Source organism: Pempheris klunzingeri, chromosome 8, assembly GCF_042242105.1.
Source record: "Pempheris klunzingeri isolate RE-2024b chromosome 8, fPemKlu1.hap1, whole genome shotgun sequence".
NCBI lineage: Eukaryota > Metazoa > Chordata > Actinopteri > Acropomatiformes > Pempheridae > Pempheris > Pempheris klunzingeri.
Window position 1 is genome coordinate 9,639,236 of NC_092019.1, and position 18,653 is coordinate 9,657,888.

The window sequence follows — 18,653 nt, forward strand, 5'->3', positions numbered from 1 at the left end:
ATCCACAGTATATTTTCTTTTGCAAACTAATCTGTGCTTTTTGTTTTGAATTGGATTGTGCATGAAATATTCCCAATGAGATGTAGCCCAATTTGCTACAATTATCATTAACATTTTAGATAACCTTTGAAAATCAACTGTGGATCTACAAATCTCATTTAGATGGAGATGACTGTCGGAAGCCATTTACATGACTGAAGTTGAAAAGTGAAAGCGAACTCCTATTGCTCTGCAATAGCATCACCATATATACATCTAACATCAGATTTTAACAAGATTATATAGCGGATCTTATAACCATTATTACACCATATTAGTAAATGTGGTCAACTTTACAGAAGTTCATCCTGAGGAAGTGTCTCGCTGGAAGGATGCTCATAATCAGTCAGTAATAAATTTGATTTCATAGACACAACATTCAGTCACCTCTTTTTTTATAGCTCCAGTGTATGTGTTTATGTAATACTAACAGCCACATATGCATATTGGTTACCACAGAATGTGTCAGGAGGTGAGACAGGAGCACTGACAGATTGCAGTAATAAATCTCTGCTGTAACAAGCTGGACAGAGAATGAGTGAGTGAGAGAGAGAGACTGTGGAGACTGCAAGAGGTAAAGGGTGTCTAACGACAAGAGCGCCGCGCATAGATCTTGGTTGAATGTGAAAGTCTCCGAGAGAACATATTAGATGGAGAGAGTGATAATGAGTGAGAGAGTTATAATGAGTGAGACATGCAATGAGAAAAGAGACAGAGAGAAACAGAGTGCTGCTGAGAGCGATCATAAAAACGTTGACCCCGGGGGCTGATTGTTGACTCATCAGTGATGTTTGCGAGAGTACGATTATGCCTGGGGCTACCCCAGCACATGACGTGCTACATCCCACACAAAAACCATTACCTTGTCTGTCTGCCTATTCTACCCAACCCATAGTGTGATTAACCCCATATGAACCCTGCTCCGACCCCACCTCCATGTAGATTATGTTTTTGTTATGGGGCTCCACAGGTGCATATGTCTGTGGATGTGTAATTAGGCAGTGTGTCTCTGTCAAATTTGAGTGTGTCTAGCACTCACATGAATGACTACAATGATTGGATTTGACAACCTGTGGTTTTCAACTTGATAAGATTCTGGGTACCCATTGTGTGAGTGCAATAGCTTGTGCTAGTTGTCAGATATGTCCCTGAAGACTGCTGTTCACTGTTCAGAAGTCAAAAAGTAAAAATGATGATTAAGACCCAAGCAAAAAAAAAAAAACAGTGCAGCTGGAAACTGGAACTGGAAGAAGCTGGTTACATAGCCTTGTCCTCATCCTCCTCTTTCTTCTTGTCTTCTCTCCTGAAGTGACCAATACACCCTCAATCCATGGAGGGGAGTTTTTATCCAAGATAGAAGCCTAATGGAGTGGGTGCAGCTTGTGCCAAGGTGCAGCCACATACTCCCTGCCAAAAGGGCTGATGCAATTTCGCTGTGATAATGGGTCATTAAAAATATATGTGTCTGTGCTGTCATACAATCCCTCTGGTTTCTGTAAATGAGGCTTGTGTATGCTGTCACAGCCCCGAATCTCAAAAGACCCGCGCTGCCACAAAGCAAAGACGACAGGTAGCTCTTCCATAATTCATAGCCAGAAGGACAAACATATGCTGCCATTTTCCTTACCTTTTGCTGTTGCTGTGCTGTGAGTGTCTCTAACACCTTATCTGGGCTTTGTGCATATTTTACCTTGAGGCACATGTAGCTAAGGCAGTGGCTGTGGGCAAATATGAGCTTGCGTTACATTCCAGTTACAATAGCGGTGTGAGCAATCGCTCTCCGTAGCAGAGCCCAATGAAAGTTTATGAATGGCTGTGTACTGGTAGGAACTCCTGTTTCCCACCTGCCATCACAGTTATGTGGCTTGACTGACTTGACTTTTTTATGTAACTCTGCAGTTGCAAATAGATTGTTGCGATAGCAGAACAATGGTGATTAGAAGAGTAGCTAAAAAAAAGTGTAAAATTGTCAGCTGCAACAGACAATCAATGTATCACAGAAAATAGGTTTGAATCCACCTTTTCTTGTCAAATTTTTCAATCATAGTTAAGAAAACTGAATATGAATGACAAAAGTTTTAAAAATGCTTTAGCGCCCCAAAATGATTTTATTTATGTGACACAGTGAAGCAGAACTCAAACCAATAGACAATTTAACTCATCATCGCAGAAAAAGCACAGGTGGAACTGATAGCTTTGGGCCATTGTTGGTCAGGTATAACTGATGTGAAAATAAAGATAACACACAGAAATTAAGGCGAAGGATAGGTTAAGAGGCATGCAGACATCTCCATCACATAAGTTGGCAACATAAAAAAAGCAGTTTTTCTTTTTTTTTTTGGTAATTAAGGTTGTCGGTCCTACTTCCACTTGACTGCCAGACAAAATCCCTTTAAGACCTTTCAGACAGAGTCAAGGGCAGAGGGAGAGAGAGGCCCTGCAGAGCTAGTCAAGGTTCACTGATTAGCTTCCACATGATACCTGAGAACCAGAGCCTGTTATCTCACTTTTATACTCCATTTTAGATAAATACTCCACCAAAACCGCCTTATCAACACCGAGACCTGATGTCCTGGCCATATATTGTTGAGTTTTAGCCATACCTGAAGGAAATGGAATACAATCAAAATGCTGTTATGTCACTAGTGTGTGTTACCACTTAATGTTTCCTTGTTTTAGTCCTGTGTTCTTACAGAACAATGTTACACAACATGAACAAGTAATATGTTCCCGAATCTTTTCATCTCACATGAAGTTGCTTTTTTCAGATAAAAGTTTTTTGTCCTTGTTAAGATAATGTTTTCTTAGTTTGCTTCCTGTAGCCTCAGCTCACAACCAGCCCCCTGTTGGTCTGTCTCACTGTAACTGTGGAACACTAAAGAAATCTGAATTGTTCTGGAACAAAATGTGCAAACCAGATGATCAGCAGCAGAATCTGGTTTTTTAGCAGAATTATAGTAATGTACGTGTAATCGGAATAAAGAATATTTTACCATGTAACCTGAAGTCAATGAGTAGTATTGAAAAAAACTGTGACTAGAAGTAATACTGTTGATAAACATAACCCAAAGGTAGTCCAGGAGCAGATTGGTTTGTTTGGGTTTGATAACTACAGAGAAATAAAACATTACTACCACAGGCATTTCAGACTTGTGCAATTCAAAAATAACCCCTAAAAATCATACATGTCTCCCAAAACATCTGTGAAATATGTGAAAGACCAAATTCATTGATGCTGGTGAGCATTAAAATGTAATGAACATCAACATTTTTCAACAGAAGGCTTCAATAACACAAGAAAAATAACGAAACAGTATTTCTTTCTTGCAACCAGTGTACGTATAAACAAGATAACGCACACAAGAGGACCTCAACCTTACATTATGTTTTTTTTTTTTTTTTCCCCTAGCCGGCATACATGAGTTTTATGATAATCCATCAACTACACACAACACACAAGTGATCCAGTGGGCCATGCTCATTCATTCTGCAGAAAAAAGATCAAATAGCAGAGGGAGGAGAGAAGGAGACTGAAAGAGTCTTTCTAAGATTATGACATTTTTCTTCCCTGCTGTATTGTAATGATCCTATCTGCAGCACATGCCCTTGTTTTTGACAGGGAAAGAACTCCATCCCAAAAGCCCTGATGATAAAGAAGCAAGATGAAAATTGAAAAGTGCAGCCAAAGTTTATAGTGTAGGGGCAATAACATTAAGCCCATCAGATATGTTGTCTAGTCTCTCGCTTTCTCTTTATAGGGGACCCCTTACATTTTTGTTTATTCCTTGATTGCCCCGACCTTAACATGTTATATGTATTTCAGTTTTTAAACAAAGCTGATATTGTCAAAACTCAGCCTGAAAATTCGAGGTGGCTGCGTATTGACATAAATCTGCCCACAATATGGACTTTACAATCAATATCCTGTATTTCCTAAATTCTTATTGATGTGCCTGTTAGACTCTCAGAAGAAAAGAGGTAATTTGGACAAATTGGCTATTAGAACAACAAAACCACTCAATATTGTCAGTCCAAATGCTGCTGCTGTGAAAGTGCTGGACTCAAACTGCTGCATACATCATTCCCAGAGATCTTGCTTTGTTTCAAAACTAACTAATGTGTCCAACATACTGTATTTAGTAAATAAAATCACAGTTGAAGCACAGGGAAGTGAAAGCCATGTCTAAGTGCCGTGTACATGTGTAGTGAACATTTAGCATGAACAGACATGTCAGATGTACTTGGTTAGTATATATCCATCATGGTAAAATGTTATTACAAAAACACTGAATGCAAACTTCTTTTTTAAGCATTCAGGAACTAAAAGGCAGTCTAAGAATCAAGGCAAACAAAATGGAGTAAACTATAAATGGTGGAATCATTTTGACGGCTACACACGGTGCAGGTTTTGTTGTAGTGTCATGGTGTGGATGCTTTCTTGGCACACATTACTCCCCTTAATACCATCTGAGCACCATTCAGACACCATAACACACTTTGGCATTGTTACTGACCAGGTGCATCCATTCATCGCCACAGTCTACAGTTTTTCAAATGGATACTTAAAGCAAGCCATGTCACAAAGTACTCATCATACCAAAATTGTTCCAGGAACATGACAGTGATCTTGATTTACTTCACTTCCCTGTACTTTCTCCAGATCCCAGCCCAATAGAGTACCTTTGAGATGTGGTGGCAAATGACTTTCACAGTATGAATGCACTGGCAAATATCTGCAGGGACTGTGTTTATTGAGTCCGAATGAAGCAAGCAGTGGTATCCATCACCTTGTTGAATCCATGCCTCAAAAACTTTTGAAACAGAAACCTCTTATGCAGCTCTAGCTAGTTGTGTCTTGTGCAGTGCATTTTAAAATGTTAACTTTCTTTGTTTTTTGTAAATGTTTCTAATGCATGATCACCCAGACTTGATCACACCCACATTTTTCAAAATGACTGCTTTCAAAATAGAAAAAACTATAATGAGAGTGGGATCAACCAGTAATTGTGCACTTTATACATAATTTTAGCCCAGCAGGCATAATGGTATGAGATACAGGCATGCACTAAAATCATGATCTAATACCCAGAGTGGTCTGCGATCAAAGCGTCTTAACTGCTTTGGGATAATTCAAGGTGAAGATGCAGGCATGAAAATGTTGTCCATTGTCCAAGTACATTGTGTTACGCTACCATGAGCAGGCCCAGAGGACAAAAGATTCATCATAGTTCTGCATAAATTAGGTAACAGGTTTACAATGATTTATTGACTTAATATCTGGACGTGATTACAGCAAAGGAGCAGATTGGAGTCACGCATGGCTGGCTTTGGATTAGAGGCAGAACTGAGCAACACTGTACTCGTGAGAGTGTGTATACATGTGCTTGTGCTCGTGTTTGAGTTTGCGCGCGTGTGTGTTCACAAAGCAGGGTAGTGCAGCCTATTCAACATAGCACCGTGTTGGTATGCAAATACCACAGCAGTTAGCTATCCCTAAGGGTGAAATCATCTCTTATTCAGACCCTGGTTCAGCCATAGGCATTCTCACTACTCAACAGATAAAGAAATAGGCCTGCCTGTGCTACTCTGTGTCAGTACACTTTAAAGTTTGCGTGTGCATTTGCAGATTTATTTTTCTTTGCTTTGTCAGGATTGGATTTGCTGTCATTTGTCTTAAGCTGTCGTTTGTGTTCAATCTGTTTCATGTCACACAAAATAAGTAGTAAGATATCTTTAATATAAAATCACAGAAACCGTTACTCACTCTCCCACATTCCCTCCTATTGCTTGCTCCGTGTCTTCAGTACTGTAATTTGGTCGGCCACTTGGTGTTCAGTCCAAACCACCACCACAGCTTGTGACCACCTCCAGTGGCTTTTAGTGGTGTTTAGTCTCTCAGTTTACTTTGCCACTTATTTTCTCTCTTGCTCTATCTTTCTTGGTTACATGGCAGATTTATCAGCTTTACAATGCTATACAGTGAGGCTGCATGCCAGAGGAGATCCGTACAGCTACAAAGTGAAGACGACAGGAAGGCGCTCCATAATTCATAGCCAGAAGGACAAACATCTGCTATCATTTTTTACCTATAGCAATTGTCTCTGTTACCATTGATTCATTTATTTATTTTTTTACACTTTTTGAGGTGGGTTTTCAGTGTATTTTGCCTTGAGGCATGTGGGTGTAGCTAACACACTGGCGAAAGCAATTACTGGTCTAAAATAGCCTTGCTTTAGCAGTTTTATCCATTTTAAATGTGCTTTCACATTGTGGCCTAATTGTATTTACCATGCATGTCTTACGTTACAGCAGCTACCTCTCACTAGTTCATAACTTGTTACTCTATGTTCATGACACATTTGTGGTAACTGTAACTTAACTACAGTGTTAGTTAATTGGTTAGAGTTTAGCCAAGAGAGCTAATATACAAAAAAAAGGGAAAAATCTATTACTATTTTTAAACTTTTTAAAATGAACATAGACTTGGTATTTGTTCTTAATTTTTTTAACTATTATCCATTTAAATGAAGTCTTCTCAACTCAATCCACACATGCTCTTCATTTTTCTTGGAAAGGTAAAATATCAGCAGTTCTTAATTTATTTTCATAATCTGCTCCTCTTATCAGTCAAATTTTATTATGGTCATGATAGAAGCTGAACAGAAACAACTCAGTGCCCAGAGTTTGTGATATAGGTGCATTGCTGGTGTTTTTCAATATAACAGGAATAGCACAGTCACATTTGTGACATGATGGAGGCCTGTCTAAACCATAGTAAGAGCTTGTTGTGTTCATTCCCTCGATCAGCCACCAAAAGTGTGGCTTGTGCCTATTTATTGACAGATGTCAGCTGGTGTTTGAAACACACATCAGGACACCGATGAGGTCAGCCCCATGGTACGCACAAGAAATAAATTGTTGTTGTAATCTGGTAAGCGTCCATCTTCATCTGGATAAGGGGTAGAGATAGAGGCAGAGCAGAGAAAGAGATAAAAGTGCGTAAAGAATATGTAGCTTTCACGAGATGCCTGCGCACTGGAGGGCGAGATTGAGGTTGTAATTTTACCTTTAACAACACACACACATACATTACTTTTATGCACACTGACAACAACCACACAAACACACATGGTAGCACAGACGTAGGGATCCAGTTGGCCATGTCTATTCGTTTGGTTGGGGAAAGATCAGATTATTTTCAAGGGCGTGTACACATTGATATTATCAGGAATGCTTAATTGAAAATAGTCATGCAGGACATTATTTAAATGATTATCTGTTCATTATCATAAGTTCTCTGTATTTTCCCTCACTGTTTTTTACTGATGATAAGATTTAATTGCTACTTTTGTGATACATTAGAATGTTTTCATGTAACATGTTATTAAGCAAAGACTGTAATTAAATTAATGGAATACTGTTATACTTATATACTTATATCTGTACAGACAATCAAATTGCTTCATTTTATAATTCTCATCTAACTTACAAACATGAGTTGTGTCTTGTCCTGCACCTTAGCCTATTAAATGAGTGACCAAGGAAACAATCACCAGCAGAGCTCTGCTAGCATCGGTTTGCAGGCTAGATAGCTAATTATCTGCAGCACATTTAATAGCATATACGGTGCGGTCCTTACTCTTCAAGACCACTCACAACATGCTATCAACTCGTGGCTTATAAGGTTCTCCTGCTGGGGCTCAGCCTGTCAGCTGCTGCCAATCAAACACAGACACCGACACGCCCCTCCAGCTGCTGACAGTAACAGGAACGTTTCCCCAAAGAATTGTCCCTTTTGATAATAAGAAAATGGAGAATACATTTACACTGATATTATAAACTGCAAAAAATACTAAACTTAATTTTAAGTTTGAGTTTAATTATCAACTCGAACTATAAATGATTAAATTATGAAGGTTATTCCCCACGTATGAAATGCCATTGCACACCAGAAATGTAAAGAAATACCCAGTTACAGAAGTTTACTTAGTAGAATGCTGATCTTCACGAATCGGCATTCAATGACACAATAAACACAGGCATAAATGTGAACAAATAAATGTTTAATCAGTCCAGTCGTATGCAAGATTGGCTGCAGACAGAAAGATGCACGCACACACACCACTAAACACATTTCCCTCCAACTTTATGCCTGATGGAGATAATTATCGGTTGTTAAGAAAATGTCACTTACTGTCAAGGTTTACAGTAGGTGAGCATATACTACTTTTCCGGGAGGCGTATTTCACCAAAAGTCACAATTTTTATTGCATGTGTTAATGCTGTACTGCACATTTGTATTTCTTAACGCTGGAGTGAAATGAATTGGTCTAAACAAGCAAGCCCCATGTAGATATATGTGTACGTATTGTAGTGTATGGCTCATTTCTTGGTCAGTGCAGCAAAAATAACTAAATAAATACATTTGAACCAACCTGTGCAGTCTTTCATTTAACACCATTAATCATTCTTGGTTATACTGTAGGCAAAAACAATAAAAAATAAAAAAAATATTTAAATTTTGCATCCAATTTTTGCCATTGTTAAACTTTCATATAGTAATAATAGTAGTATTTAGTACAACTACTACTGGTAGTAGTATTTGCTGTTTCATCTGAAAACTGATTTCATGATCGAAGTCTCTGAATTATGTGTGTCGAGTGAAAGAGTGGATCGTAGTAACTCAGAGTATAAGAATCGTTGGGAAAAAAGTCTCCCCTTGGCAGAGAAAAATAACTCGTTCAGTACAGTCAGGACATGACGGCATTTTCTCACATCGTCTACTCGTGTGACGTCATTTTACGTCAGCAGTGCTTTTAAAATTAATTCATAAAAGTCATATCAGACTTTTTAAATCCAAATTTGCTCCAGAAAGGAGAAATAAAGACCATACATTTAATCAGTTTTAAAAGAGTGTTATTACTAATTGGTTGGGTTGAATTTTGTCCACAGTGCTCATCTGGACACATTAACCTCTGCATTACTGGTTCAAGGTGTCAGCTTTGTTAAAGCAGCTGCCAGACTGTTGAAAAATTGAGAGGATATAATCATTTTAATTCTCACCAGCTTACCTGATAATTGCTTCCCAGGGACAATGATAACCCCAGTGAATGGACTGAATGTTGACACACATTTCTGATTGCCACAAAATCCACCATTGGGTTTTGACGTACCTTTATCTTCCTCTGTTCATTTTCCCCTACCACTTCTGTCTTTGCAGTGCTGTTCGGTCAGTTTGTGGTATTCCAGACTTTGACCAGCGATGTGGTCGAGATCTATGATGGATCCTCTACAGATTCAGCACTTCTCTCCTCCATATATGGATCGCACTCAGGTAAAAACATAACAATTATGGAGCCCTTAAGCGTAGTGTCCTATTTTATTTACGCTTTCATCCAAAGGCATGAGTAGTTCTGTTAAGCACAGCATTTTTCACTACAGACAGGACAGCACATCCATCTCTCAGTTCAATTCCAATCAAATAAGTATTTTTCCTTGACAGATTAAAAATCTAAAATTCTAGCAGCTTTATGATGCCAAGAGGAAAGATTTGTATTCCTTCTTACATTACTATAATGATGATATAATGAAACGCAATGATGATACATAATGCATCATAATTACAATTGATTAAAACTCTTGAGATTTCAATTACAATAACAAAAGCAAAACCAACTGTTTTGTCAAAACACTATAATACTTGATTAGACTATGACACAATGTCAAAGCCTAGTATTTTTTTCAGATCTACTATTTCCAGCTATTACTCTGTGGATGTACTGTAGATCTGATAAGACAGTACATTTAAATCATATTAGAACTTGCTTATAAGACACAAACATGTTAGAGAACTTTATCAATATTTGTTCTTCTTTGTCCACATAAATCCTCATTTGACAAGGTCATGCAGAGCTTATGTTCATGTTTTATGAATTTTTTGTTACTTTGTTCATATGCTTTGTGTGGACATGTGTAAACAGCATCATCTAAAAGAGTTGATAATGTCTCCTTTGATTTTGCAACTTAGGCGAGACGCTGCCTTTGAGTTCAGGAAACAAGATAACACTGAAGTTTACCACAAATGGAACAGAAACAGCTAAAGGATTCCATTTTGTTTACCAAGGTGAGACTGCTTTTACTGATGCGTTGCCAGAATTTTGATGTTGAAAACCTTGGTGCATTGAGTGCATTTACCTTTTTTGGAAAGAAAAGACACTCTAGCTCGGCACTCATCACGTAAAGGGCTTTTCAGCACAGTGCCATTGGCTCTGGCCGGGCATGGCTGAGCAGAGCAGGATGATGTGAACAGCCTATCATGGAAAAGCAGGCAAGAGTGACTAATGATGTGCGAGGAGATTCACAAGGGCTTTACCATTTCTCCCTTCCTCCTTTATGTTGCCATCTCTCCTTCTCCCTGTTGTATTTTTGCTTACCACACCCACCACCATTCTTTGTCTTTATTCCTCTCATACTTGCTTCCTCCCTTCTTATGCCTAGCTGTCCCCCGGACAAGTGCCTCTCAATGTAACTCGGTCCCTGAGCCCCGGTTTGGGAAGCGGATAGGGAACGACTTTGGCACCGGTATGGTGGTACTGTTTGAATGCAATCCAGGCTACACGATGCACGGCTCCAATGCCATCAGGTGTGAGGCCGTGCCCAATGCCCTGGCCCAGTGGAATGGCACTGTGCCCACATGTGTTGGTAAGCATCCTCATCCTCCAACCCTCACTTCACCTCCTACATGCACACACACACAAACAGATCCAAAAAGATGGAGCAGGTGCACAAAAATGGTCGGTGTCTGTTTTTCCTAGACATTACTTATGTGTGTCACCAATTGCAAAGCATCCGCCTATCTGTGGTCTGGTAGTTCACACAGGAGAAAAGAGGCGAGGACAAAAAAAAAACAGCGTGATATAAATTTTCTACTCAGACAAGGGATTTTGGTTTATGTGCCTTGTCAGACAAATGGGAAAATAAAAAGCAGTGTGAAGTGAATATGTCCAGCAATACCCACTTTGGGTAACTACATACACAGTTAAAGTGGGGGTGTGATTCCAATGATATTCATGACTCATGTTTTATTGAGCTTTTTGTCAGCGTCTCCTTTTGGTAAGTCCATCTTCCTTTGTTTGGATTGCTTTTCAGTGTAGACGGTTGCTGCCAATACTTGAATAGCAACTTTTTCTGCATGATTTTCCACCATTGAATTGCAAGCATCCGAGGGGACGTGCACATGCATCTGCATTTGTAAAACAGCTAATAGGAACGCTCTCTCTCTGAAAGGAACTGCGATTTTCCAAAGCCTGGAAATAGAGTCAAGAGGAGGTGCAGCAGTGTAGTTTTGTCTCAGACCACTTGAATTACAATATGCTGAAAGGTTATTATGTAATTTTTGAGGTGGTGGATAAACCATTAGAAACACCAAATTGATTTATGGTTGTTCTCAGACATTATAATGCACAATCAGTGTTTAGTCTTGTAATGCACTATGCAGGCATTGTAATGCTATATATTATGCATTTGTATACTGAGTTGCCCATTTCTCAGGTACACTGTACAATGTAATCATAGTCTGAAACAATGTGAGAATGGTTACTTGTAGTGATGAACCTACAGAATCGACACCTGAATCCACAGCTTAGGTTTGCATCGAGTTTCAGCTCATTGTTTAGTAGTCCGGCCCATAACTTTACTGTTCCAACTCACTCTCACTGCTCTCATAGCATCTTTTGCATTCGCAGCTCCATTTGCAGCTGTTTTCGGTAAAAAAACCTCAATAAACCCGCTGAATATCAGCATCAAACAGACAGGCACAATTGTGGAAACACTGAGTGGAGCATGTAGCAGCTTAAGAGTCTGAGACCAAAAACAGAGCCAAAAGAGAATGAATATTGGACGCACATTCTCCAGGTGGCCAGAATGCTTTAGTAATAATAACTGCTGTATTTGTAAATGAGCAACAGATTGCTGACAAGTTCATCATATCAGCATAAGAGGTGATGATATGTCACAGTTGTTAAAACAACTCCCAAAAATCTGTTATTAGGTTAATTAGGTTAAGTAGGTTTAAGTATCCCAAGTATCCCAATTATTTACAATTGCTCTGGCAATTTAGTCTCATCTTTGAATGAGTTATTAGCTCCCAACATGGGCATAACATAGTTGTTAAGATTTTCTGGTGAATGAAGACAGCAAGTCTTAAACAAAATGATGCATGTGATACCTATGATATTGATATTTTACATAAGATAAGTCAAAATGGCAGGAAGGCAGGAACCTTGAGGAGATAAAATCTAAGACGAAGATGGGAGAACTCTATTGAAATCTATTTTAAATCTATTGAAGTCAGGCCTTGTGCCAGCCAGCAAATAGTCCCAGTCGGTGAGTGCAGGAATTTCAAGCATTTCAGGGTTCATCCAAGTTTACTGCCAAATGGTTAGGGAATAGCAGCGGCACGTGCAGTTTCATTTTAAGCACAGTGATTTTTATCTGGAGATTGAATCTGGCTGCAACATCTCCCCCAGCGGCAGTGTACTCGTCCAGAATAATGGATATAGTTTCGTGGAAGCTTCAACAAAAACACTATGCTCAATTACTCAAGGCCTCTTTATGGGACATGACGCATCAGACGCAGCTCTCCTGTGAGGCACCTGTGTTTCAGAAGATACATTTCCTGCTCCTTGTCCAGCTGTGATTGACCTGGCTCGTCATGCAACGCCTGCTTTGCTTTTGATTTCACAAATACAAAGCTGGTGAATTAAGGCTTTGCTGTTGAGTCGCACTAACACTACGGTTCTATTGTGATTTAATTAGCCTCGCCTGAATGGACACATAATGTTTGGGTGGCCTCTGTTGAATTTTATGGAGAATAGTTGACTTGAGTAAATACATACTACATCCAGATGGAGTTTGACTTAAAGAACTTTAAACTGAGCTTTTTAAAACTGAAGTAATGACGATGAGTTTATGTTCAATTTTTTCTCTTAAAGCATCTGCCTGTGTCACCATTAGATTGTAGAAACGAACAAGGGACTGTTACAAAAGTAAGAGTAAAGTAAAGGTAAATTGTGATAGATGAGCACCATTTCTGTTGGTTCACTCCTTGCATAACTGAGAGCAAGGAAGCTGAATCTCACACACAAACTAAATCACTTCTGATTGTAGAAAATCACACCTGCCAAATATTACATAAGCTCACAGATTGCCATGATTCATACTTAGTATGCCCACACCATAGATTTCACTGTTGGCATCAACAAGTTAACAGTGTCACACTGAGCTTGTTTTTAAACAGTGGTTTCTTCTTTTGAAATAGCCTCCTAAGACCAATTATAGTGTCTCAGTGTGGGGATGTATGGTTAGGCCAGGCCAGAGTTCCTTTCTGGAGCCAGATGAGTTGCTCTTGAGGTCATGCTACGTTTGGGAGTTTGCTGAGTTTCTGTAATGAAAGTGGGGATTACTGCCAGTGTATTTTTTAGCACTTATTTAAGCATTTCAAATTCAGCAGCAACATATTTAATTTAGATTATAAGGAAAAAAATCCCACCTCTCATTCCTCCAAAACTTTAGGACCACATATAAAAAGCAATTTGTATTTTGTGAATAGTTTTTTGTCATTATACTGTGATGATGTTTTATTTTTCTCCCTTTATAGTAATTTCCATAATGACTTTGAGCAACTAGCTAATATCAGTTGTTTTTCTCAGGCATAAAACACAATTTTGTGCTGTAAGTTTGCATTTAGAGTGATGAGTTAAACTCTACTGGTTATAATACAGAAAAGGGTAAGATTAAAAAAAAAGATATTTGAGGATATGATCGCTGCATAAAGTCTACATGTTGTCACATTGTGGTGGAAAATAATTATCAGAGAACTGACAAAATGGCATAATATGATATAATACATGATTTTATTTAATGTAAATATAACATTTATTAAATGTATGTATCCTCAAAACAAACAAATCTAACAACTCATTTAGGAATCTATATTGTATAATATTACATTGAAATATTGCACCATTGTGATGTGAAGCAGGTATGTGGTACACACACTGTGTGCAGATAGGTTTTTGCAATCTTGATTAAAACACTTCTAATTAAAAGTTGCTTTGAATTCCCTGCATATCAGATGGTGCTAAAACAGTGCCTAATAATGTGTGTAGTTCCCACGCTTGTCTACCTGTGGTAACTCTGACATATGAGCCTGTCACTGATTGAGATAGGTGTGGAGCATTCATGCTTTTATGAGTGTCATGATTTCTAATCTTGCTCGACCAATTACAATAACTGACAGCTCAGGGGACTCAAAGGAGCTGTTAAATTATACTGAAATACTGTGTCTTTCCCTTGAATGGGTCTGTTGCTAGATCGCAGTCTCATGCTAGAAGAAAATAAAGACCAGAAGTCAGTACAAAAAAGCCATTTTGCTATAAGTTATAAAAATTTCTCAGACCTTTGTTTTAATGTTAAAGGTTGGACCTGATAAAGATATGATGATTAAAAACATTTTTCATGCCATTTACTTCAAGGGTTTTTCTTGTAATGTTGTGTAAAAGTGATTTTGGACAGTCAGTCAAATGATAGAATAGAAAACAAGGTTACTGACACTAGTCACCATCAATATGACATCACTATGAGAGTGTGAGTGTGTCTGTTCCACTGTGACTGCTATGAGGCACAGTATAGAAGTATTATTCTTTAATGTGTCACTCAGAGAGAGAAGAACAGAGTAGTCACTTCGGCATGGTTCTCCAATCATGTGTAGGAGGGTAGCGATCCGTTAAAATATTGATGAGATTGAAATTGTGGAAAGATGACAGCTGTTTTTTTTTTCCACTTTTTTCACATAAGTAGCAACTTTTCTTTTTCTTTCATTTTCTCTGTCTAAACTATTTGCCTTTGACAAATAACATCCGGTACTTCACTGTGAGGACACATTGGACTACTCTGCTTAACATCTAAAAGACCTCCTCTGTCTTAGATAGAAACTTTTTTTTCTACTTCTTTTTGTAGAATGCAGAATCTGTTATAAAAGTGGAATTACATGTGATGGCTTCTCACAAACACATTCCTGCTGGTGACAGCAGAACAATGGATCTCTTAACAGAGCAAAGCAACAATGAAAATTGGAATTCACTTTTGCAGTAGATCTCTCTTGTTAGTATAAAAGATCTCATTGAGAAAAATTTCATCAGCCAAATAGGTCATCACCAGTTTTTGTATTAGCCAGCAGAATTACACTTGAGTAGGAAGAAAATTAGTTCTTTTTTGTTCTTTTTCTGTGTTTTGTTGTGTGTAGTAATCCAAAGAATTCTGGCAGGGTTACCATAATCCTTAATGGACAAAAAGTGAAGCCAAAAACTGCGAAGAATATGACTTGCCAGATACAAGGCCAATTGGTGCCTGTCTGAAAAGCAATAAAGAAATTGTAGCTGTTATTGCCCTTGTTTCATTTAGATTTTTACCCATGCTCAAATACATCACAGTGCCTGACAATGTCGGCACAACCTGGCCAGTGACTCCAATTCAGCATTCATCTGAGAGGTGAGAAGATTGATAAATATTTTACTTGTGGCGCTGGAAGAAACAAGGTGCGCTTAGAGAGGAATAGCATTCACAATTGAAAGATGTGATTTGTGTGGGCTGTCAGAGATAAAATTACATATCAGGGTTGAACTGTTTACTGTTTATGAGAGGCGAGTGTGTGCTGCCGTGTCAAGCTCCACTGAGTATTAAATGGCAGTGATTTCCTGCGGACAATGATGCATGTTATGGTTAAAAACGGTCATAAGATGAGCCTCATTTACATTATATACTATAAGTAGAATGTGTAATTATCATATTTAGCTTCATCATGAAACTCTAATCTAGTCCATAGAACATCACATAAAGCCATTCTACAGATGCTCATTTTAAATCCATGTATTGTTGGTCATTTATAGTAGGTGGAATGATGCTTTTAAACGCTTGACCGTTTTTGGTACTGTGACGGCTACCCACTCTTGGCTCTGCAGGGGTATGAGCAGACTTGATATCTCTCAGCCTGAACTTTTTCATGACTGAATTTTTCTCTCTCTCTCTCTCTCTCTCTCTGTTTCTCTCACTTCCTCAATCTGATGTACATTCTTTAGTTCCCTGCGGCGGTGTGTTAACTGACCGCAGAGGCACTATCCTCTCTCCTGGATACCCAGAGCCGTACGCCAACTATTTGAACTGTGCCTGGAAAATCTCTGTTCCTGAGGGAGCCGGCATCCAAGTGAGAGGACACAGATGCAGATCATATTAGTAAAATGTTTGATGTAGAGATTAAAAGCGTCTTTTTGGTGGATTAGTTTTTTATACATGGAAGCAAACAGCTAGTCATTTGCTACCTAAGTGCATTTTTCTTTTTAGTATTTGTGTGTTTTTCATGCTTTCCTTTATGTTTGTATCATCTTACCCTTTCAGATTCAAGTTGTGACCTTCGCCACAGAACACAACTGGGACTCGCTGGATTTTTTTGATGGGGTTGATGCCAATGCTCCAAGGCTTGGAAGCTACTCAGGTACAACTAATGCAAATGAATTTTAGTCATCACGTAGTCAAGTCTCCCTCTTGAATTTCAATCAGATGTCACAGGACCCCAGCTGAACACAGATGTGATGATGGAGACATTTGGCATGTAAATAACCGTTCTAAAATGCCTCCCCTCTTTCAATCAGTGCTCTTGTATCTACTTCTTCATAAAGTAGCCTGTTTCAGTCTGGAATTTTAGAAATGTAGTGTTGCCTAAGGGTTGAGGCTAATGAAAATGGTGTTCCTGCCACATGATAACGCACTAGAAAGAGGCCATCACATTACTTCAAATGCTGAATCCTAGTATACAGTAAGAGAGACTGGTGTAGCATAATCACTTCTGCCTCTATATCGTCTATCACTTTTATCAGAAAAGGTGTCACAGTTCACAATTGGTGGATGTTTCATTTTGGAACAAAACCCTTTACATATTGTAATAGCTTCACAGTGGAGCTCTCACTGTGCAGAGCAGCATGCGGTGTGAAAAGGCCAAGACCTTTTAAATGACTAACCATCAATTTTATCTTGGGCTAAACTGATGAAGGTGATTATGAATACATTAAAAGTCTCCCTGCAAATTAGGGTTAGGGTTAGAAGACATACGTATTGAATAGAGAAAATGATCAGAGACCCCTCAGTGTTGCCACACATACAGAACCATACCACCATGCTCATGTTCATGGGTATTTTTATGGGTTTATGGGTTATTTTTTCGAGTGAGACTTCTCTGTTTAATGATCTTTGTTGACATAGAGACATTAGTAAAAACAATATAGTCACTGTGTATATCATGTTACTGACTCTTTCCAAGTATTCAGAGAATTTAGCTGCTGGCTTGAAGTTACAATCTGCATATCATTGCACATCATGTAGCTATTGCAATGTTTCTTTTTCTTGGCTGTGATTTATTGTATAGCGTGAGGCACTTTGTGTTTTAATTTTGCACCATAATTTTATTTTATACCTGCAGATATAGTGAACGCAGCAACTCTCATTTAGAAGTGATATATAGGCGCAATGGCTGCTGAAAGCCACAGTGTCCAGACTCTTATCAGAATTATTAATGAATGTAAATTATTATCTATACGGCATATGAATGCATGCGATCATGAGCCACGTTTTTAGGGGGCATAAGTCAGGAATAATGACTAGACACAGTCTTACCTGTCTCGTGTATATTTTATTATACAGGTACAACAATTCCCCAACTGCTGAACAGCACGTCCAACAACCTGTACTTGACCTTCCAGTCTGACATCAGTGTATCCGCTGCTGGCTTCCACTTGGAGTACACAGGTATGAGGAGAGACGGCTTGCCTGCCTGCTTGTCACTTTGTCTGTTGTCAGTTTGCCTCTGTGTGTCTGTCCGCCGCCGGCTTCCAGCTGCTGCACAGAGGTATAAGAAATAAGAGGGAATACTGGTCTGGGTGGCACAGTCGGACATAGAAAGAAACACTATGAGGGAGTGTGTGAGTGGGCCTTTTTTTTTTTTCTTCCTCTGGATCTCCTCTAATTTTCAGTCTTTGTATCTGCTTCACTGGCATTCTGGCATGGTATTCCCCAATTTAAGTCCTGTCATTGCTTCAAGTTACTGGACCCAAATCTTTTTACATGTAGGTACTAAATTTGTTCATCTCTCAGTGGGCTACTCGGGGGCATATTTGCTAAGAAGCATGCTAAACATTTACCTTGCACTAAAATTTAAGGAGTGTAGCTGGCCCCAACGGAGCGGCTGATTTACTGCCATTCGAAAATTAAAACCTCTCATTCGAAAATTGTGTAAATGAAAACAGGGGTGCTGATCTGCAGGTGATGCATTGAGCTCTTCTGTGGATATTTAATAATACAGTCCTTGGTGACCAATTTTGCCCACCGTCATTTATATTTCAGGGTAATTTTCCCTTTTTTAATCTTTGTAAGGTTAAATGGATTTGAAGTTGTTACTTCCTCTGTCTTCTTCTCAAATGTGTATGTCTGCGAGTTTGCTGCTTACCACACACCCACCCATTAGTGCAATTTTCTTGCTAAAATGTGTAGCTATAGGAGACCCGTTG

At 38.8% G+C, this 18,653-nt stretch overlaps 1 protein-coding gene across 1 annotated transcript in view; it reads left to right on the plus strand.

Annotated features, from left to right (window-relative positions):
• The window catches only part of LOC139204986 (CUB and sushi domain-containing protein 3-like), a 196,813-nt gene that overhangs the window by 104,411 nt on the left and 73,749 nt on the right, over positions 1-18,653 (plus strand). Inside the window, exons 32-37 of the mRNA XM_070835040.1 lie at positions 9,260-9,373; positions 10,067-10,162; positions 10,537-10,740; positions 16,176-16,300; positions 16,492-16,588; positions 17,791-17,895. Of these exons, the coding sequence (XP_070691141.1) occupies positions 9,260-9,373; positions 10,067-10,162; positions 10,537-10,740; positions 16,176-16,300; positions 16,492-16,588; positions 17,791-17,895 (741 nt within the window). The remainder of the gene's footprint in view (positions 1-9,259; positions 9,374-10,066; positions 10,163-10,536; positions 10,741-16,175; positions 16,301-16,491; positions 16,589-17,790; positions 17,896-18,653) is intronic.